The 23,453-nt window shown below is 38.0% G+C and overlaps 1 protein-coding gene across 3 annotated transcripts in view; it reads left to right on the forward strand.

Moving 5' to 3' along the window:
- The window catches only part of NALCN (sodium leak channel, non-selective), a gene marked incomplete at both ends in the record, with an annotated part of 271,462 nt that overhangs the window by 73,794 nt on the left and 174,215 nt on the right, over positions 1 to 23,453 (forward strand). For 2 of the 3 annotated variants that reach the window (XM_079779627.1, XM_079779625.1), the window contains 4 exons: positions 7,669 to 7,811; positions 7,951 to 8,055; positions 14,467 to 14,553; positions 21,708 to 21,839. In XM_079779627.1, the coding sequence (XP_079635753.1) occupies positions 7,669 to 7,811; positions 7,951 to 8,055; positions 14,467 to 14,553; positions 21,708 to 21,839 (467 nt within the window). The remainder of the gene's footprint in view (positions 1 to 7,668; positions 7,812 to 7,950; positions 8,056 to 14,466; positions 14,554 to 21,707; positions 21,840 to 23,453) is intronic. The other variant, XM_079779626.1, reaches the window with a different exon arrangement.

Genomic DNA, 23,453 nt, shown 5'->3' on the forward strand with positions numbered 1-23,453 from the left:
ACAGCCTATTAGGGGAAATAATTGAGCTAATTATCTTGGAAATATAGTTTAGTAAAATTAAACATCATTTCAAGGCATAGAAAACATTGTTCATAAAGTCTTTATTCCTTAGAAACATCCCATGTAATTTCAATCTAGCTGGTTTCTTATTCAATAAACCTCTATAATTCAGGATAGGCCTTTTATTCTAATTCTGGTCTACTGACCTTATCCACATTTCATGTATGTGGATACATTCATCCTTAGTGGCAAAGATTTATTATGTTGAATCCAGATGTCCACCTTAAGAATACAGGTCTCTCGCTGTTGTTTGTTTTTATTGTCTCATGACAAACAGCTGTACTTTTAAAACCATTGTTGGGTAAAATTTACAGCCACGGATCTAACTATCAGAATCTGAAAGTACAGTTCACCTGAAGAGTTCATGGTGAGGTGGTGTGGGGAAATTTGGTGGAAGAAAAACATTATAGAAAGTTGCAGTGAATCTCATAACTGACCATTGGATCAAATATTTTAAATATGTGGTTAACATCTTTATAGAGATTTTATACCAGAGAATGGGGGAAATACCAGACGGAGAAGGAAACTGAGAATTCACCAAAACAAAAAGAAAAGATTTCAATATAGATTTTGTCTTCCAAAGGTGACCTCAAGCTAAAAGTTAGAGTTGAATTTGAGAAGCCACCATGCTGTTTGAAATGTGGTTGTTGCTGTTTAGTTTCCATTGTTGAGACTACACCTACCTGTGTCATGAGTAATTTAACAGATTTCTATTCAACACCCTGCTTCATGGTCCTGACAGAACCAGCATCATGAACATGGACTACAGATGAGTCCATTTTTGTCTGTGTTTGTCCATGAATAGTACATCAGTGGCCTCATCTTGATACAGACAGAAAATCGGGAAAACTTGCAAAACATGTGCATTTGTGGTTTGTCTTGGAATAATTCAGAAAGTGCCACTATAATTTTTGGTAAGGAAAATTTGGTGCTACTTATTTCATTCAAAATATGTAATTTTTTTTAAACTTAGTTACTATACTTGTAATAACTCATTCCCCCCCAGGATACATGTCTGTCTGAACAGTCATCTTATACAATTGCAGGAAGTGAAAAAGAACTAAGGTTTTTCTTCCCATGTGTAGTGGTTGAAACAAAAAAACCAATAGATATTAATGTAATGGTACCATTGAGCTACCGGTATGTAGCAAATATGTTAACAAATGATGTGTCTTAGGATCTAAAAGCCTTCAAAAAAATCTTGAAAGATGAATAAAACATCAAATTCAAATGCAAACTATTGTAAATATAGTAAAAAGAAAAAGCATTTTTAGGTCTCTCATTTGGCCCAAAATTGTTTAACCTCCGAACAATTTATAATAAGCTAAAGGAGAAATTTTGATAAATCACACAACTCTTTCATTTTTTCCTGTGTTAAGTGAGGAAATACAGTTCAGTTTAAAATACTTAATACTGCTGCAATGCACAGGATACATCCGTACAACAAGGTATTATTTAGCCCCAGATGCCATTAGTGTCAAACTTAAGGAACTCTTGGTTAGAGTGTCAACTAAGTCAATGGTGCCTCTTTGATGGGTAAACTTATTTCCATTGATACTTCGGGACCTAAATAAAGTGAATTCTATCTAAATTCAGACTGACAGTACAACCTACCTTTGAATGGTTTCAACAAATTTCCCTTTAAACTATGCCAAGTTCTTTTATTTTTTCCTATTCTTTTTGTGGTTTAATAATAATATTGCTCTATGGAGCAGTTCTAGATTTTAAAAATAAAATTTAAGTGGGGAACAAGTTATATGTATGCAAATATAGCATAAAAAAATGAAAAACAATAAAGCACACCCATCCCATCTTGAACAAGTTGTATTTCTAATAATGAGAATGTGCAAAGATCAAGCTCTTTATGGGTCCTCTTCATTGGCCACCTTTCAGGATTGACTGTTTAGTCATTGTAACTGTTTCTGAGAAAATAACCATCTGTTTGGTGTTTAGGATGGGGATGACATCTTTCCATGGTTAAATCTACTGGTTAGTGAGGTAGCAGTAGATCACAGATATTCATGTGTAGTGGAGGAGGAATATGTAAGTTTATTTTCTTTCCAACTAAAGGGAATACTCAAACTGGAATGCATCAATGGTAAAAACAATCAGCTGATTCTCCAAAGGGTGAGGTCGAATCAGAGTCAGCAGGAGGAGCAGAAAGAAAATCATCCTGCTATTATAGGAGAGAAACTGATGTTCTTGAGAGACAAGAATGTTATCATTATACACTACACAAATGTGATTCTATTCACAAGTAGGAAATGAAGCCAGGCAATCAATTCAGTTTCATAACACACACACACACACACACACACACACACACCAGGCAATCAATTCAATTTCATAACACACACACACACACACACACACACACACACCAGGTTGGAAAGGTTAAGAGACCAGATAAGAAGACAAGTATCTGTAGCAGGATGACCCAGGTAGAATGAAAGGTGACTCCCTCAGAGGTGCTGTAGGGACTTCTTCCATACCCCTGCAGCTTGATGTGCTTTGCAAAACCAATGGTAGATTCCAAAGGGACTGAGTGATATCTGGCATCCAATGGGATGGACTCTTGCCTGACCTGGGATTGGGCTGCCTTGGAAGGGGGTGTGTTCTATATCATGAGCCATTAAAATTCAGGAACATTGCCCTGAGGATCCAGAAATTGAGAGAGAGGAAAAAATGGATGGCCTTAAAAGAAACCCTCTTGGTTCTATTGGGAATTCTTAGTGTGGGGTTAATCTTAGTGTTCAGATGAGGGCCTGGTATACTTACTCATTCTTATTCCACTTAATCAAGGTTTCATCACTAACTCTAACTTCTCAGGTTCTTCCACAGCAGATCAGACATTGCCATCATTAGAATAACACTGCAGATATTTTGTGTTTGGAGAGGAGTTTAATGGTGGAACCTCAGGTTAATAGCTTATTAGTTATCACCACCATTTTTGTGGCCCTGTCATTTGAAATTTGAATGGCTCAGTGATATTATGTAACCCATGACTAGGAGAAATAATAGGGAATATTCCCAGGACACAGATAATTTTTCAGTTTTTTCATGGAAGGAAGAATCAGAAGACAGTGAACCAGTAAATATAATCCTAGACAAAAGTATATGGGATTACAGTTTTGTTCAGAACTATAAAAAAAGTCCTCTACTATGTCACAATCCATGCAGTCTGTAGAAAGTTCCAAGGTGAATGTTTATTTTTTAAATGTAGGCTTGTGGGTCTTCTTATCCAAATAATTCAGACCATCAAAGGAAGAACAAATGAAATTAGGGGAATTAATGAGCTAAATATCAATGTTGTGATGTTGCTTCTTATACAACTTGAATTTGTGCTTTGAGAGTTTGGGGGAGGTCTAAGAAAATTATGCTGCTATAGGAGCTTCCTAAATATATTTTTGGAGCAGGCTTCATTGTTCTCCAGTGAGAGAATGCATTCCTATTCCTATTTATTTCCCAGGTGTTCCCATTTACTGCTAGACTTTTAGGCACTATTGTAGAATGATTCATTTAACAACAAAAAAAGTGTTCTTTTCAACTCATACCATAATTAAGATGAACTAAAAGTGTTCTGTATTGTATCTAGAAAAATATTTTGTATGTATTAATGTAATCTTTTCTAGAAATTTCCCATGATAGATCAAACAATAGAGGAAGACTTTGCTGTTTATATGTAGCATAGACTTTTAAATTTATATATGTGTATGTGTTTTAAGTAAATTTGGAAATCAGCAAAACATAGTAGTTATAAAATAACATTCTTTTCCCCCTAATACATATTTGAGCAATATTCATGGTGAGAAAGAATTTATTAAAAAAGCAAATATTGAGAAATATTTGTCTTAATTGTATGATAATTATTTCATTTGTCAACTCAGTGCTTCTCAACACCAATCTAGAAGTGAAAGATACAGTTTTAACTTATAGTGCTCATACCTAGTGAGGAAGGAAGACATATTAACAAGTCAGTGTGATAAGTGACATGATACAGGTGACCTTAGGGGTCTCCACAAGGTCTGAGAACAGGCACCTACTATAGATTGTGAGCAGATGAGATGAGTTGGGCTGAGCTGGGCTGGATAGCCACAGAGTAGTCAACTAGGAGGACAGGGTCGGGAGTGGGGGTTGGGAGGACAGACAGAGATAACAGGATGTGCAAAATAAGTTTGAGCAGCTAGTTTCTTCCTCAGTTGTCTACTCTCAAAGAAAATAGGACTATCATAAATTTGAGTTTTGTCAGTTTAAATATTGCTCAACAATTGGAAAGTCTTTTCAAAATTGATTTCCTTTTCATACACTTTGCAAAGTCAGGAGTAGAAAAATGATGAAGAAAGACTGCCTTACTCAATTGCCTTTGCTGCAACTCAGTAAAATCTTCAAAGCCTTTGACCCAGTATGGTTCATATATATGAGAAACACTTACTTCAACAGTCAGCATTTTCTTCAACAGTCAGCATTTTCTTCAACAGGAGATTTTTGGTTACATTTTTATAAAATCTCATCTCTTTGTATCAACAAATCCTATTCTTTGAGCCTCACTATGCATTCCTACTTCTTCCACTTTTTCTGTGTCAAATTAGGAAAATGAAATAAAAGCTTCAATAATAGAAATATTATTTTTTACTTATTTACAAGTAGCATCTTCCTTGTAGATGTAGTAAAGAAGGATCTGGGCAAGTAGAGGAAGAATAATTTCAGTGTTCCTCTCAAATTTAATCTTGTATTGACAAGCCACTTATTTTATCTGTAAATGCTCAATTTGTAAAGCTATTAAACTTTAATGGTGCCCTGCCAGCGTGGCTCTGTGATTGAGCATCGACCTATGAACCAGGAGTCCATATTTTAATTCCTGGTCAGGGAACATGTCTGGACTGTGGGCTCCATCCCCAGTGCAGGAGGCAGCTGATCAATGATTCTCTCTCATTATTGATGTTTCTCTCTCTCTCTCTCTCTCTCTCTCTCTCTCTCTCTCTCTCTCTCTACCTCCCTCCCTCCCTCTCATAAATCAATAAAAATATATATTTTTAAAAAACCTTTAATGGTAATAATTCATAATGAATTTCTGTTGCCATATTCCTATTTTAGTTTAAATAACTACAAGAAAATAAGGGATATAAATTTCTTGTTTTAGGTTTAAATTGCCCTTCATATTCAATCCATAAGAGCAAAAATGTTGTACGTATTTAGTATATCTGAATTATTAATGGAAACAGTCACTTCTCTTTCCTGTTGACATTTATTTTTTGTACATGTTGTTCTTCTCTAAATCTTTCTCTTAAAAGTCATCTTCTTGCATGAGTTCCTCAATATACTATAAACTTAGTCACCATAGACCCTCAGAAAAAAATGAACTTTATTCAAATTAAAGCTAATAAAATAAACATGCAATTTTTGAAGTCTCAGTCTCAAGCAGGAGAAAATTTAGGTAACATTATAAAGAAAAATAGTTTCAGACCTGGACTTGTTGACATGGGTTCAATATCTGGTTCTATCACTTTTTACCTCAGACAAATTAATTAACTCTAGTGACCTTCACTTTCCTTTTCTATAAAAAGTGTTTGATAGTATCTGCCCTTTTACCCACCTACTTACCTACCTGACTAATTAAAGATTAGCATTTAAGTATGTAAAAGAGTCTTGAAGCTAAACGTGTTTTACAAATTCTAGTTGTTATGGCAAAGATGATCAATGAACAAAATATTCTTAAAGTGAGAGGCACTGCATATATGAAACTATATTTTATACAAAGTTACTTAGTACAAAGTTACTTAGTACAGATCAATGCATAACAGGCATTTACTAAATAGGTTATGCTTTCATTCTCTCTCTCAGCTTTTCTTTCAAGTTTGTTTATTTCCCATTTGTTCCCATTTACTGCTAGACTTTTCTGCTATTCTGCATGTGTTGGTATTCACTGATGTCTGATTATTCTTCCTGCATGCACAGGCCCAAAGGGACAGTCAGTTCTCAGCCAACTTCAGTAACCAACATCTTACTTTGAACATTTAATCAGATGCATATTTTGATTTTAAATTTCTGTGTGGTTAGAGCACACATAGGTGGATATTAGTTTTATATACTATAATAACTGATAAATTTATAAAGTAGAATTTATTGTGGTGCCAATTTTTTCAGTTTTATGAATGACAACATGTATCATATTTGTCTTATAATACTTTAATCAGTATATTATTTCTGTTTTCTCACAAAATAATATTTAGCAATTACCTTCAATTTTTATAATAATAACTAGAGGCCCAGTGCATGAAATCGTGTGCAGTTATAGGGCCCCTAGGCCTAGCCTGCGATCAGGGCCCTGTTCTGCCCGTTCACCTGTCCCTAGTTCTGCCCCGCTGCTGCCATGGATTGATTGGAGCCTCAGGGCCGGAGGGAAGGACCAAGAGGTCTGCCTTCCGCCCACTAGCCAGTTGCCGCTGCCACTGATTGATCAGAGTCTGGCTACCCTGATCAGGGTGTTGGAGGCAATCCAGCCTGGATTATGCCAGTTTGCTGGTCGCAGTGGGTGTCATAGCGACCAGTCTTTAGGTCATTATGGTCATGATGGCATTACAGTCTCTGGCTTATTATATATATAGATAGTACTAAAATGTATTAAGTATTCACCATATGCCAACCCTTTAAAGAAATGAAATCATTTAATCTTCACAACACTTGAGGTATGTGTTAGTTTGCCCCATTTTACAGATGGGAAAATTAAGCTATAGAAAAGATGTCAGGAGGCAGGATATCATCGCAGTTAAACATGCACACCCCTTTTTCAGAAAGACTGGGTTAATTCTCATTCACCTATTATTATCTGTACATCTTTAGACAAATTGCTTACCCTTTTTGTGCTGTAGTTTTCCCATCTGTAAAATGGTGAAATGATAACACAAACTTCCTAATGTGAAAATTAAACACTGTCTTTCCTTAGAATGGCATTTTAGGTTCTCTTAACCATATGTTCAAAAATCTGCCCACATATTTAGTGTTCATTTTCTTTCTTTCCATTATCAGTGGTATTTTAATGAGACAATCCTCTCAGAAAATACAAAGTACTATTTGATGATTTAATACCTTACATTTTGGTATTTAGTAAACATGGAATCCAAAGACAGGCTCCAACATTTTAATTTTTGGAGCCTATGATACTTTAGTCTCTCAATGAGAAAGTAATTTCAAGTGAAACCCAGTTCCCAGATTTATTTCATTTTGGTTAAAACTATAGCAAGTACCCGTTAGCACTCTACAGGTATTAAGCCCCAAGTGGCATACTTACATGATACACATTCCTTTTTATTGTATCGCTACTTGGCTTAAATGTTAACTTCTTTCCCCCATTATTAAATGCACTTACCAGCTAAAGATATAACATAAAGTTATTTTATTGCTAGAGCTATTAAATTGTCTTAGCTTGAAGTCTGGAACAACTTTATTAAAATCCTAAGAATAAGAACAATAAAATGTTGCATGTTATTTTAGCCTTTTAGAAGGTCATTGAGAAAATGATAATGGATCAATATTGATTGTGCTTCTGGAAAATGAGTTTTTATATCAAAAGTCCACCATAATTCAGCCTGCTCTCCTCTCTCTTGCCAGGCACCAGTATCTTCACCGTCTACGAGGCCGCCTCCCAGGAGGGCTGGGTGTTCCTCATGTACAGAGCCATTGACAGCTTTCCCCGCTGGCGTTCCTACTTCTATTTCATTACTCTCATATTCTTCCTTGCGTGGCTTGTGAAGGTACTGTCAAAATTCGTCTGTGTTTCCTAACAATAAAACCTGTGTTTTCTGGCAGCTTCTGCCGATCTTTTGTTTTAGATTGGGATTGCCCTCTCTCCTTCCCAGTCTTTGGTAAATGTGGTTTGTAATTTTCTTTCAGAATGTGTTTATCGCTGTCATCATTGAAACATTTGCAGAAATCAGGGTACAGTTTCAGCAAATGTGGGGATCGAGAAGCAGTACTACTTCCACAGCCACCACCCAGGTACAGTATCAGGAGATGATGTCACAACCCATTTAAACACAGACATTTCTATCTTCACCATCAATGGGACTTGTTGGAACTTGAGGGAGCCCTGTTACAATGGCCTTCTGCAATCAGACTCACTGAGGGACTTATTAAAAAATAGAAGTGCAAGGACCCAAACCCTGAACAACCAAGCAGGCCTTCTGAGTGATTTGGGCAATAGCACCTATACTTTTATCAGCTCCCTGAGTGGTTTTGATACAAAACTAGATGGCCACCACACTTTCTATGTACAGTTTGATTTGATTCTGCCATCACAAGTCCTTAAAGAGCTTGCAGATAAAACATGGAAACTGTGTAAGTTCCCATTTTTATAAATATTTATTCATATAATTGAAAACCAATACAATGGCACTTATGTATAGAATTAGAATTTTTGGAAAATATATTTCATTCAGAATGAACCAATAACAGAATAGCAAATTATGAAGGCCACTCAACCCCAAATGCATGCCTATGATTTTTGAGAAATCACTACATATTTGGAAGGCTTCTCCCTATGCTCCCAGGAAGTTGGAAGTGCCCTAGAATTTGACAAAAAGTAGCAGAGCAGTTGTTACGTGAGAGGGCAATTCAGATTCAATGTCTTAGTTTTTGGTTTTGTTTTGTGTATTTGTGTTATGTTGTATGTGTGTGTGTTTAGAAAGAGAAAGGACAAATTTATATACGATCTTCTTCTAGTATGAATCTTTATAAAAAAGAAAATAAAAATTTATGAATTGAGAATGAAATTATTTTAATGCCTTATAACTATTTTTTATAAGTTTGTAAATACTTTTACAGGTCTATTGATACAAAGGTATTTGTGAAAGATCCAAGGTACACATTTTATTTTGAAAAGCTTCAAATTATTCTTCTAATAATTATATGCTAATGCTATTAAACATGCTACTATTTGGAAAAGCCTTTGTGCAGCATCTTTATGATGCTGTGAAAGTTTGAATTGTCTAGCCAATTCATTATAAATGAAATAGTAGTAATATTATTCAGTTTTGACAAACAACTATTCAGATTTCCATGAAAGATTTTTAAAACACTATCTGGGCTAGTTCACAGGTGGCATGTAGGAGACCCTCCAAAGAGTCAACCACATCTAGTTTCTGTTTCTTCTCTCATCTCTTTTAGTAAGCTATGAGAAATAATAAAGTTCCAAGTTCATTCTGACATGTCTTTTAAGTAAGGTGACAACCTCTCAAAGGTGTTTTCTGATATATATATATATATATATATATATATATATATATATATATATATATGAAGAGAGACAAAGAGAGAGAGAGAGAGAGAGAACTTAATGGATCATAGAACTATGAGCTCAGCACAGAACTTACATCAGTGTTCCTGAGAGATGACCTAAGATGTCTTTAAAACCATATTATGCTTATTAAGTGAATCTTATTTATAAAACCACAGCTGGAAGAGTAGTGTTTGGAAGTGCCACCAAATTAGCCAGCAGTTATCATAGAAAGTGAAATGTGAAGAGACTGCCAGCAGAGTTGTCCAACGTTGTTTTGATGCAAAATTGTACATAATCTGGAGGAAGAAGCTGGTAATTCAGAGTTCTGTCAGATATGCATCTTGGTATTCAGTTAAGGTAATCACACAGAAAATTGTGAAAAACCTTCATTAAGAAAAATGCTGTGGCTGAGGACCCGGTTGCTAAGCAACTGATGAAGCTCCTGCAGCAGCCCTTGGTGCAATACCACTTGGGCTGCCTGGAAACAGGCCCAGCCCCGCCCCGCCCCGCCCCGCCCAGCCAGTCTGCAAGTGGCCCCGAGGCTTTGTGTGTGTGAGGAAGGAGAGAGACATCATTTGCCATGATTCTGTCACACTTGTAAAATCTGACAGAACTCTGTGCACAAGAAGCTCTCATTCAATGGTTTAAAACAATAAATCACAAGTTTCTAATTCTAATAAAACAGATAGAGTTTAAGAAAATAAAATAAAGACAGTTGTATTGTAAAGCACACAGCTGTTCAGAAATGAAGGCACTTCTTGCCTTTTTGTGGTATTTGGAACACTTGCTGCTTTTCTATATATTATTCTCATAGAAGGGCTAATAGGATCCCGGGCTTGATGCACCTATGATATTTAAGTCTACAGATTTTCCCAGGGGGCTTTGTGTGTAGAAAGAAAATTATACACATCAACAGGATAAGGAAGGGTCTTTCTGACATCTTAGGTGGTTCAATAGGAATTTGCTCTGATGTGGACTGTTCTGAGGCAAAAGAGAATCCCTGGTGAGAACTGTGTTGTTTTTAAGTAGGAAAAGGCAACCTGCCTCAGAGTCACAGCATAGGAACAAATTACAGAAAAATTAATGCTAGAGGTCTTAGGAGGCCACAATACAAAATGTAACAGGAAAACAAAAGGGAAATGATGTGGACATTTTCAGATTGTTAATCATTAATTTGCCTGGACTCTCATGGGGATGGTGACATTTTATACCTGCATAATTATCAGACATGGGTCACTGTGGCCACATGTTCAGTTGTATCTTGGGTTAAAGTGCAAGAGAATCATACAGCCATGATGTAATAACCCCTGGTCCCTCAACAACAAGACTACTATCCATGCCACAGTTTCTAAGGATCTCTCTCTCTCTCTCTCTCTCTCTCTCTCTCTCTCTTCTCCTCTCTCTAAAAGTCAATGAAAATGTCCAAAGAACTTGTATGCATATATGCATAGTCCATGGACACAGACAATAGAGTGGTGAAGGCCAGGGATAGAGGTGGGGACAGGAGAAGGGGTCAATGGGGGGTAAATGGGGACATATGTAATACTTTCAACAATAAATATTTTTTTAAAAATCAATGAAAATGTCCTCAGATGAGGATTTAAAAAAAGGAAAAAATTATTCTGGACATAGTAGTGTCCTTCTATTCCAGTCCTTTACTCTCATTCCTCAGCTATCTGCTGCTGCAGCCATGTGGTCTTCTGATGGAGACTGATTCATGGTAAAGATGAGATTATCTTACTTTGCCTGGAGTAGAACGAAAAGAACTGCTAAGACTTAGGGCCACACAAGGCTACGTTTCATTGTACAGTGATAAGAGACACAATATTGATTGCTCTGGCAATCAATTCATACCTAACTTTTATATGTGAGTCATGGTCCAATAGAGTCATATTATGGGATTGGTAAGTAAATATTCTGATTGTCTAAAGAGAGTCATAATTTCTGGGTCTGTCATGATCTCTGGTTCAGCACGCTTGCTGGTCCATGTTTACTGAATTATATTCCCTAATTAAGACATAAGACTGCTAAGGATAGAGTTGATGCAGGATCAAAGGACATTTAGGAGTTCTTCTTCCTTTGTAGTTCTGTGAACATGTAGTTCTTAGAATTTGAGTACCTGCAATACCTAAACAACTTCTATATGAATATGCAGTGCTGGGTTAAAGTAGAAATGTGTATATGAAAAGACATACAATCAAAAATAGAAAGAATTTAGTCTCCAAAAAAGACTGTGTACAACATTATGCTGAATGACAATCCTTGAGTAAATATTTGTTTACTGTATTCCAAGACGATAAATTTTAGATTTTTCTCTGCATTAATGTGTACATGTATGTGTGTGTGTGTGCACATGCTACAAAGGACAGAAAGCCCCAAATAGCTTATGTAAAACTAGAGGCCCGGGGCATGAAATTCATGCATAGGTAGCGTCCCTAGGCCTGGCTGGCAATCAGGGCTGATCAGGCCTTCTGGCTGCCGACCGGGGCCTTCCTTCATTCTGTGCCTCCCCCTGGTGGTCAGAGAATGTCATAGCGAGCGATCAAACTCCTGGTCTCCCGGTTGAACTCCCAAGGGGACACTTTGCATATTAGGCTTTTATATATATAGAATATTTCTCTCTCATGAAAAGTTGGAAGAGGTCATTTGGAGTTGGTGTGGTAGTCTTCATTGCCACGTATCCTAACTCCTTGTACTTTTTGCTCCACCTTGCATAGTCTCCATTCCCAAAGTTGCCTCATAGACTGAGTTGGCTTCTATATCTTTAACCCTCACATCCATATTCCAAAAAGCTGGAAGAAAAAATAATAGAAAGAACATTTCTGCTTACATCTCATAGGCTAGTATGTAATTCCATGGTTAAGATAAGTTTCAAAAAAGGGAAACCTTTTTTCGTGTGTGTGGCTTAGTGAGCTCATAAAAATTTTCTTACTTTGGAAGACGGAGAAAAGAGAGATGGAGGGACAGCGGGCAGCCCCTGCCACTCTCCCCTAAGGACTTGAGTCCTTAAGGATTCCTTTTTCAGATTTCCCATCATCTATGTCACAGAGCTACTGGTACCTTAACCAAGCTAAATGTTGTTTCATAATCCGGGGGACTCGAGAGAAATGGAACGTGTTTGCATTTCCTTCACTTTATTTCATACAAAGAAGTGACCCTGAGAGAACACTTTTACAAAAATTAAATAGATTCATTTGATTTTGGTCCACCGGAAAAGAAATAATTTAACAGAGAAAATTGGTCTGCTACTGATCAAAGCAAATGCATGCCCCAGGAATCCTTTGTGCCGTGACAAGAGAGTACAGGCTGCATGTACAGAGGGGCTTTAGCTAGTAACTGACAGGACTGCTTTTGTCCTTTCCTTTTGTCTTTTGTCTTTTCCTCCTTAAAAGGAGACTCCCACAATTTTGACAGGAACTTTAAAAGGCACTTTAATAGGTTTGCATTTCAGCCAATGTATGTATTCTGAAATGAGCCCGTTCATAAGGGATGTGCTTAATTCTACCATTAAGAATGCCTTTTAAAATTAATTCTAAAGTGAGGAAATTCATTCAACCTGCCTCTCAGTCACAGCATAGAAACAAATTGCAGGGAAATTAATGCCAGAGGTTTTGTGGGGGCCATTATATAGAAAGTAACAGGAAAACAAACGGTAAAGGGATTTTTGTTATCCTCTCATATTTCCGTCAACAATTCCCCTTTGGACAGAGTCAGATTAACATGAGGACATAGTATGGCTAAGATGTTTACTTATGTGTATGAAACAGCAATTTCGGGCAGGAATAAAACAGTGAGTGCTTGTACTGTCTTTTCTTAGAAAAATAAAAATCCTGAATTTCACATTATCCCCATACCACCCCAACGCGCGCGCACACACACACACACACACACACACATGCGCGCGCGCGCGCGCGCTCATACACACCCCTAAGAAATTGAAAGTGGGAAATGTCTTCCAGCTGGATGTAATATTGACAGACGACTAATTTTTGAAATAGTAAAATATGCAGTAAGATAATATCCTAGGCATCCACCAACCTAAATATCCAATTCAATGGATGTCAGATTTTAGTATCTGATATTAAGTATCCTGTCCTGAATTTCATCACTTATGTATTGTAAGCCAAAAGAAACTACTGTTTCCCTTTATTAATATGTACATAAAATTTCTACTGAGCAGATTAATTTGGCCTAGTTAAAATAATTTCACGAAGTCTATTAAGTGACACATCAGTCTCCTGTCATTAAAATAACACCAGCCTCTATACCTATGCCACATGTCCAATTCTTATATTATTTATCCTGAGAACATTTTTCTGTTAGCTCACTGAGAGGTGTCCACTAAATAAAGATAAAAATTCACCATTTCTAGTAAAAACACAACAAACGCAATGCTTTGGAATTCTAATTTTCATTTTCTCCCAGTTTTAATATGTAATAAGAAATATAATGGGGATAAAATGCCTATTTTAAAGTCTCATGGAAAATAATATTTGGGCAATTATATATAAAATATATGTAGAACAGAAAGGACCTGATACATAATTAGTGCTCAATAAATTCAAGCTATTGCCATTATTCTTTTTTTTTTTTAGTTGCAGTAGATTTTACTTTTTATTTTTTTTAATTTATCTTTATTGTTGAAAGTATTACAGTTGCCCCCCCCCCCCCCCCCCGACATTGTCCCCTTCCTCCTCATTCCCAACCCCCGCCCCCAGGCCTTCACAACACTATTGTCTGTTCCATGGGTTACGAATCTATGCATATAAGCTCTTTGGTAAATTTCTTCCTGCCTCTCCCTTCTGCCTTCCCGCTGAGATTCCTCAAGTCTATTCCATGCTTCTATGTCTCTGGATCTGTTTTATTCTTTGCTTTATTTTGTTCATGAGATTCCACATGTAAGTGAAATCATGTGATACTTGTCTTTCTCTGGCTTATTTCACTTGTGTTACTATTATTCACTTAAGTTTTCAGTGTTAAGATGATCATAATTGAAAAGATTCAGGTTTTAAATATAAATCTATAAGAAAACAAATCTTTGATAAAAAATATAAAATGTTGGAGATATAAAGTTACAGTTCTCAGTGTTCCTTATTAAGTGTCTCTGACTCATCTCCCTCTTTGTCTTGAAGATGTTTCATGAAGACGCTGCTGGTGGATGGCAGCTGGTAGCTGTGGATGTCAACAAGCCCCAGGGACGCGCCCCAGCCTGCCTCCAGGTGCAGTACAATGCCATTTTTAAAACTCACTTTGACTTTTATTTTATACAAGGAAACCCACAGCTCTCTAAGCTCTAGATCTGCCCAAATTTGTGGTCCTGGAGTTAGGCACAGTTGTTTTACTTCATCCTGTATTCCCAGGACCTACTGGTTTTTAGATACACAGTAGGGATTTGAGAGCTATTGAATAAATGCACACAGGTAATAATGGTATGCCAGAAGTATTGAATCAGTGAAAAATGTTGTTGTCATATTAAATCATAAATAATACTTGTATTAATTCTCTATTTTTGCTGTAACAATTACCACAAACCTAGTGACTCAAAGCAATACAAATTTATTATTTACTAGAGGCCCGGTGCATGAAAATTCATGCACTGGAGGGGGGGTCCCTCAGCCCGGCTTGCCCCCTCTCACAGTGTGGGAGCCCTCAGGGGCAGGAGTTGACCCGGTGATCAGGGGAAGGCGATGCCCCCATCACACCTCTGCTGCTGCCACTGCTGGCAGTGCAAGCATCAACCGGCCCTGGTTACCTGAGCCTCAGGCGGCCCTGGACGGCTGGGCAGCTGCTATCTGAGGCTTGCCTGCACCTCAGACCCATCCTGGGTGACTGGGCAGCTGAGATCCAATGCTTGCCTATGCCTCGGGCCGGCCCTGGGCAGCTGTGGGGCTGAGGGTAGGTCCGGCCGCACCATGTGCCTGCCGTCCCCCCACCCCCAGCTGGGCTGAAAGGACTGTGGGACTCGGCAGGGCTGAGGGGACTGGGCACGGCCACCTTATGGCTATGGGTGCCACCCTCTTTGTGACAGCGTGATGGTCAATTTGCATATTCCCTCCTTATTAGATAGGATAGTTTAACAGGTCTCAAGTGGGTTTCACTGGTATCAACAGGCTGCACTACTTCTAGAGATTCTAGGAAAAAACTGTTTCCTTGCCTTTTCCAGTTTCTAGAGGCTTCATTTCTAGGCTTCATGAGTCTGTGATGCTGTCTTCATAATACCCCCGAAATGATTGAAAAGCCATCACATAATTTTGTCTTCATGAAGCCAAACTGGTTTAGTTGATTTTTTATCTTGAATTGGAGATAGGGGGGAAGGTAGGCATCCATTTTGTGATGGTATATCCTAATATGTTACCCTAGTATTCTAACCAGTATTTGTTATATTCCATTCAGTGATTATAGAAATTTTTTAGAGTCATGAGGTTGCGAATTTGTAAAAAAAAAAAAAAATTGTATAGGTCATCCAGTTTAACCTGCAACCCAAGGAATATCTACCACAGTGTAGACTCTCAGATTTTAATATGCACATTAATCATCAGGGGGCCTTTTTAAAGATGCAGATTTTGATTCGGTAGGTATGGGAGAGGCCTGAGATCCCTGCATTTCCAATATGCTCTCAGGAAACTGATGGTTTAGAATTCACAGTTTGAGTAGCAAGGCTCCGGAGTATTTTTGACAGATATTGCTGCCTTGGGGATGATTCTATTATTGTCTCTTCGTATTTGGCCATTCCAGCTGTCACATACAGAAATCAGTCATTCTCAGATCAAAGCCAAAGTAAACATATATACAAAACTTCTCGGGTTTAAAAAATATCTAAACCAAAATGACATAGCGATGGAAAAGAAATTTAAAAATTTAAATACAAATGCAGGACCTGAAGAGTCTTATACTAAATATCTATGTATGTGTGTGTGTATATATATATATATACATATATATATATATATATATATATATATGTGTGTGTACATATATTTATATTTACATATAAATATATGTATATATACACATATATATGTAAATATATACTAGTATGTGTATATACACATAATATGTATATATGAGTTTATATCTCTATATAAATTATCTATCAATATTAAATAATATATAGTTTGGAAATTTTCAAGTTATAATACTATTTTGTGGCACTGACTCAACATAAACATTTTCCTTTACATTAATTTTTATAAGAAAATAAAAAATTGAAGGGTATACATTTGGACTGTCCCACAGATACAAACACGAGTTTAAATGTAGGGTTGCCAGCTGTTCTACAGTAAGGAAGCCGATAGCCAGTTTCACACATTGGATGAATTGAATTGAGTTGAAGTGGCCCCTTTCACTAGCAACTTTAAAGCTGGAGTTACTGGTTTGAATATTTAAATTTAGCTACTGCACATACTTATCACTTTAACTCTTATTTAACATTTGAAAGTTGTTACTTTGGAGAAAGCAAAGCAATGGTGATTCCAGTATATCAAAATCCTTTGCAAGAGATTATTTTAATGACTCTGTACCAACAGGGACACGTAGACATTCAGACCAAAAAAAGCTAATTATAATGACAGCACCAAAGTGAAGCTGTGACAGTTACAAAACCAATTTTAAAGATTTTTGACAGCCATGCCTAAAAGCTTTGTTTGGACCTTTCAGTAATAACAGTTTACTTAAGACATAAACCCAGAGCTAAGGAAAATAGAAAGAGAAAGTTGTGGCTTTTCTGTCATGCAAATGAAGTGGAAATCAGTTGAAATGAAAGGAGTATAGAAAGGGAATAATAGTTATGGAATTTGACTCTCACGATGCAAGAAAGACTAAATAACAATGAAAATTCTAATGAGAATAGAAACTTGCCAACTGACTTGCTTATCTATGTTATGAAGGTCAGTAGTTTCTGCAAGTAAATTGACATACATTTAATTATGTTGATTGGCAGTTCTGGAATTTGATTTTGTATTACCTCCAAAATAAAACCAAAGGCAAATGGATGTAGGAATGCCTCAATAGCCATGGTGACACAAAACCTTATTAAATGTCTGCTTTTCCAATGGCTCTCTCAAGGTATTAGACATTATGACTTTTATTTATCTCGCTTGGTTGTGGACTCCACCAAATATACAGCATAATTAATTATTTGACCTTGGCCTATTAATTTCTCACTCCTGAATAGAAAAAAAAAAATACCTGATTCACAGAATGGCACTTATTTTTGCTGCATATCTTTATAAAACACTTACAATATGCCAGCACTATTCTAAGGGCTTTCTCAATATTTACTTATTTAAAATGGATGACAACCTTTGGAGTAGCCACTATTTTCTTCACTTTACTGAAGAGAAAATTCAGTAAAGTGAAGCACAGAGAGGCACACAGAGGTTTAAATGACTGGCCCAGAGCCCCAGAGCTTGTGTGTGGTGAAGTGCCACACAATTTGCCTTACAGCCCATGCTGTTAATGACCACTGCAGGGCAATGAAGGCCACGTGACATCATGAATGAGGATGCAGGGACAGCACTCAGCGGCAGTCCTCTTCTTCCCATTCCCAGGTTCTGCTTTAGTTCGCTTCTTTTTTTTTAAAATATATATTTTATTGATTTTTTTACAGAGAGGAAGGGAGAGGGATAGAGAGTTAGAAACATCGATGGGAGAGAAACATCGATCAGCTGCCTCCTGCATGCCCCCTACTGGGGATGTGCCCACAACCAAGGTACATGCCCTTGACCGGAATCGAACCTGGGACCCTTGAGTCTGCAGGCCGACGCTCCATCCACTGAGCCACACCGGTTAGGGCATTAGTTCGCTTCTTATAGTTGCAAAGACTGAAGAATTCTCAGGTCACATCAAAGGGAAAGATATGTGCCCCTAAGTACTGAGAAGAAGGGAGGGATCATCGGGAAAGAGGAGCATGGTGGCTCTGGTCCCCGAGAAGTGGGCACAAAGGAATGTGATGCAGTGGTTTGTTGTGCTCTTATCTCCTTTCCACAGATCTGCTTCTCTAGTGCTGCTGCCCAGGGCCTTCTGCCACTACTCTCTCTACCCCACAGCAGGAAGTTTGTCCCAGATTGGACTTTTTAAAAAAAAACATGTATTTATATTTTTTAATTAATTTTGACTTTTCTCCACATTGTGTCTCTCATATATACTCATGAATTATACTAAAGATGCCATCCTATCTAATAATAGACAAATATGCAAATTGACCATACCTCCGACACATCCACAAGCCACGCCCACAAGCCATGCCCACCATCCAATCAGAGCGAGTATGCAAATTAATCCAAACCAAGATGGCTACAGTCACAGAGAGCAAGGTTTCCTAGGTAACAGAGGAAGCCAAGCTTTCCGCCTGCCCTTGCCAGGCCTAAGCCTCCACTCAAGCTACAAAGTTTCAATTATAGAAGGTAAACAAATTCAAACAGAAAAGGTGGCAGAATGGAGCTTGAGAGAGCAGGCCAGGGTTGCCGCCGGCAACAGGGGAAGCAAAGCTTTCCGCACACCCTGGCCGGGTCCACCCGCTTAAGCCAACAAAGTTTCAATTATAACCCCAACACAAATGGCTGCCGGCCTCGGAGGGAGCCCCAGGCTTGGCTTCGCTCCAGGCTACAAAGTTTCAATTGTAGAAGGAAAATAAATTCCAGATACCAGGGCCTCTGCTTGGGTTGCCAGGGGGCGTGGCCGGCCTGCAAACCACCACAGGCCCCTCGCTCAGCCTGCCCCACACCCCAAGGGAACCCCCACCTGATCCGGGACACCCTTCAGGGCAAACAAGCTGGCCCCCACCTCTGTACCAGGCCTCTATCCTATCTAATAAAAGAGTAATATGCAGATTGATCATCACTGCAACACACAATATAGCTGCCCCCATGTGGTCAAAGATCCTGCCCCCATGTGGACACAAAATGGCCACCACAAGATGGCCAGCAGGAGATGGCAGTTGGGAGGCACCCGGCCTGCAAGGGAGGGCAGTTGAGAAGGACCAGGCCTGTAAGGGAGGGTAGTTGAGAGGGACCAGGCCTTCAAGGGAGGGCAGTTGGAGGTGATCAACTCTGCAGGAGAGGGCAGTTAGGGGTGACCAGGCCGGCAGAGGAGGGAAGTTGGGGGCAAACAGGCTGGCAGCAGAGTGGTTAGGGGGTGATCAGGCTGGCCGGCAGAAGCGGTTAGGGGCAATTAGGAAGGCAGGCAGTCAAGCAGTTGGGAGCCAGCAGTCCTGGATTGTGAGAGGGATGTCCGACTGCCCATTTAGGCCCGATCCCACCGGGTCCCATATTGGCTGGGCTGAGGGACAACCCCCGTCCATGCACGAATTTCGTGCACTGGGCCTCTAGTTAAAATAATAATCATCTTTGAGATATTTTTAGATCACAAAGTATAATTTAACCAAAAAAAGTGTGCCTTTATCTATCTACCTACTTTTTAAGTATTTTTTTTCAATTACAGTTTACATTCAATATTATTCTGTATCAGTTTCAAATATACAGCAAAGTGCTTAGACATCATGTTCTTTACAAAGTGGTCTCCCAATATAATTATTATATAGTTATTATAATATTATTGTCTATGAATTCTGGCCCCATACATAGTTAATACAATATTATTGACTATATTTCCTATGCTGTAAAGGACTTTAAACAGACTTGGGTACCATAGCCCGTCTCTGCTGTGTACTTGCTGTGTGACCTCAGACAAATGACTTAGTCTCTTTGAACTCACTGGAAAAAATGAGCAATATATCCCATCATGTAAGGGCTATGGTGGAGATAAAAGACATAAAGTACATAACATAACTATAGTATGGCCTGGAACATAGTAAGCATTCAATACATGTTATCCTTTATAATAATAGTTATTATTTTGGAGTGGTGAATTGGACTTAGACCAGACTTAGGTGAAAATTATGATTCCACCTATGTGACAGTGAGAAAGTTATTTAACTTCTCTGAGACTCAGTTTCCTTCTCTAAAATTAGAGTAACTTCCTGATGCTATTATGGCATTAAATGAGTTAATTTATGTAAATCACCTACAATAGCTGCAGGCACATAGTGAGTATAAATGTAAACATCAGTTATTATTGTAGTATAATTTTTAAAAAAATATTTATATAAAGTTTCAGTTATTTGAGATAAATAAGTTCTATACAGCATAGTACCTATGGCTACCAATACTTTATTGTATACTTAGAATTTGCTAAGAGGATATATCTTATGTTAAGTGTTCTTACCAATAATAATAATAATAATAATAAAGGAGGTGGGAGGAAACTTTGGAAGGTGACAGATATGCTTATGGCTTTGATGATGGTGGTTTCATGGGTGTATACTTATTCCCAAACTCATTGAATGTATACATTCAATAGGTACTGCTTTTTTATTTTATGTCAATCATACCTCAATAAAGTGGTTTAAACATAAATTATTAAAAATAATAATTTAAATAAATAATTTACAGAAGTAATAAAAAATAGACCTTAGGTTTATCCCACTTTTCCAGTTTTATGATTATACCTAAAATGTGTTTTTTTTTAACATATTTTTATTGATTTCAGAGAGGAAGGGAGAGGGAGAGAGAGATAGAAACATCAATGATGAGAGAGAATCATTGATTGGTTGCCCCCTGCATGCCCCCTACCGAGCCCGCAACCCAGGCGCACAGGAATTGAACCTGGGACCCTTCAGTCTGCAGGCCAGTGCTTTATCCACTGAGCCAAACCAGCTAGGGCTATCTAAAATGTTTTTATCGCCCTAACTGGTTTGGCTCAGTGGATAGAGCGTCAGCCTGTGGATTGAAGGGTCCCAGGTTCAATTCCGGTCAAGAGCATGTACCTTGGTTGCTGGCACATCCCCAGTTAGGGGGTGTGCAGGAGGCAGCTGGGCGATGCTCATCGATGTTTCTAACTCTCTATCCCTCTCCCTTCCTCTCTAAAAAAATCAATAAAATACATTTTAAAATAAATAAAATAAAATGTGTTTATCTTCAGTAGCATTTTCTCTTAACAGAATGAAGCAACAGTTGTTTAGTGATATTAGCTTTTTAAAAATAATTCCTTCATATAGTCAGTATTAAGGATAAAAGCTACCTAACTCACCAATGAAAATTCAGATATGAGCTATATACAAGTGAAATGAATATATTTTTCCATTTTCAACTAAAAGTCTCCAAAACTACGTCCTTAGTCATTTTGCACTGCCTGGAGACAGATTCCTTTGCTAACACTGTTCAGCAGTGATGGACATTCGTCAAGTTGTTAGAGAAGCACTGCTCTGCACAGCAGGGTGTCACAAAGATGTTGCATGTCCAGGTCTCGGCACACAATTATGTTTAATCGTAAGGGTTATTTCTTTGTTAACAGTTCATCTGTTTTGCCTCCTCAGCAAATGATGCGGTCATCAGTTTTCCACATGTTCATCCTGAGCATGGTGACGGTGGATGTGATAGTGGCTGCTAGCAACTATCACAAAGGGGAGAGCTTCCGAAGGCAATATGATGAGTTCTACCTTGCAGAGGTAAGCTGCTCACTGGGGTAAAGGTGCCTTTTATAAATGTGAATATTAATTTCAATTTGTTAATTACTTGAGTTCAATCAAAGCTGTTTCTCAAGTGTTTCCCTTGGTCACTATGTTGCCTGGTTTATTTCCTGTCACCATGAGCCTAAGTATCTTCCCCACAGTGTGTTGCATCGTCAGGGTAACCCTCTGCCCTGGGTGTTTCTCTGGCCATCTTGCTGTTTTCCTGTCCACCTCTCATAGTCTCTCCCTTTTTCATGTTGCTGTAGTCTATTTCCTACTAAGTATAAACAAGCACTGGTTCAGAAGGTTGTAAACAAGCAAGCCAGCTCAACAGTACCAAGGACGGGGCTGGAGGGAAATTGAAATAGATAGTACAATAATTTCTCTACTAGAGACTGAGCTGTTACAACCTGCACTAAAGATGTCAAGCCAGAAGCAGATAGGTTAGTGATTTAATAAGCCTCTTCTACATACCAGCTAGAATTTTAAAGTAGTACTTCTTACTGTTTCAATAACTTTGTTAATATTTGATTCTTACATATTTTTTTCTGATTTCCAAAGACCACTATGTTTTGTCATTGTGAAAAATTATTTCTAAAATATATCTTGAATTCAGTGATTACGTATTTATGGGAAAATTGATTGATGTACCGGTATATAACTCTTTAGAAACCCATTCATCATATAAGTGAGGTATACACATACTAAATAAATATATGAAAATGTAAACTTAAAAAGCAGAAAAATTGCCATTTATTTTTATTACAAAAGCATTTTTCACATAAAAAAATCAATTGGCCATAAAGTTGAGTCCTCCTAGATTTCGAGAATTCCCCCAGTGCATTTAAAAATTTATTTGGTCCACAAAAATTCAATCCACTCATGCATAAACTTTTCAGGAAAATAATTGATGGTATACACTTATCTATAATAATAAAAGCATAATATGCTAATTAGACCAGACAGCCAAATGACCTTCTGGACGTCATTCCGGATGTCCTCTGGACAAAGCCACTGTGGCAGAGGCTGAGGCAGAGGCGGTTAGGGGTGATCAAGCAGGCAGGCAAGCAGTTAGGGGCAATCAGGCAGGCAGGCGAATGGTTAGGGGTGATGAGGCAGGCATGCAGAGTGGTTAGGGGCCATCAGGCAGGCAGGCAGGTGAGTGTTTAGGAGCCAGCGGTCCTGGATTGCGAGAGGGTGCAGGCTGGGCTGAGGGGCCCCGCACCCCCATGCACGAATTTCGTGCACCGGGCCTCTAGTTGAATATAAACATCTATGTGGGTATAAGACATTTTCAGAAGTCACTTATGAATTCCTCTCTTCATGGAGGCTTGTTTCCTGTAACAAAGTCATCATTAGTACCAAACTTTCACTGGAGTGGCGTCTTTGTAATGTGATGCTGCCTAGTTGCTGTATGGTGTATGGATCTTACAGTTTAGTAAAAAATATAGACAGTAAATAAGTTTTTTATGCTGTGGAGGACCAATGAGAGGGCTCATGAATAAATTATATGATTGAATAAAGAAGATGTCATATATATATATATATATATATATATATATATATATATATGAATACTACTCAGCCATAAGAAAAAACTAAATACTGCCA

This window comes from Cnephaeus nilssonii (assembly GCF_951640355.1).
Source record: "Cnephaeus nilssonii genome assembly, chromosome: 8".
NCBI classification, from domain to species: Eukaryota; Metazoa; Chordata; class Mammalia; order Chiroptera; family Vespertilionidae; genus Cnephaeus; species Cnephaeus nilssonii.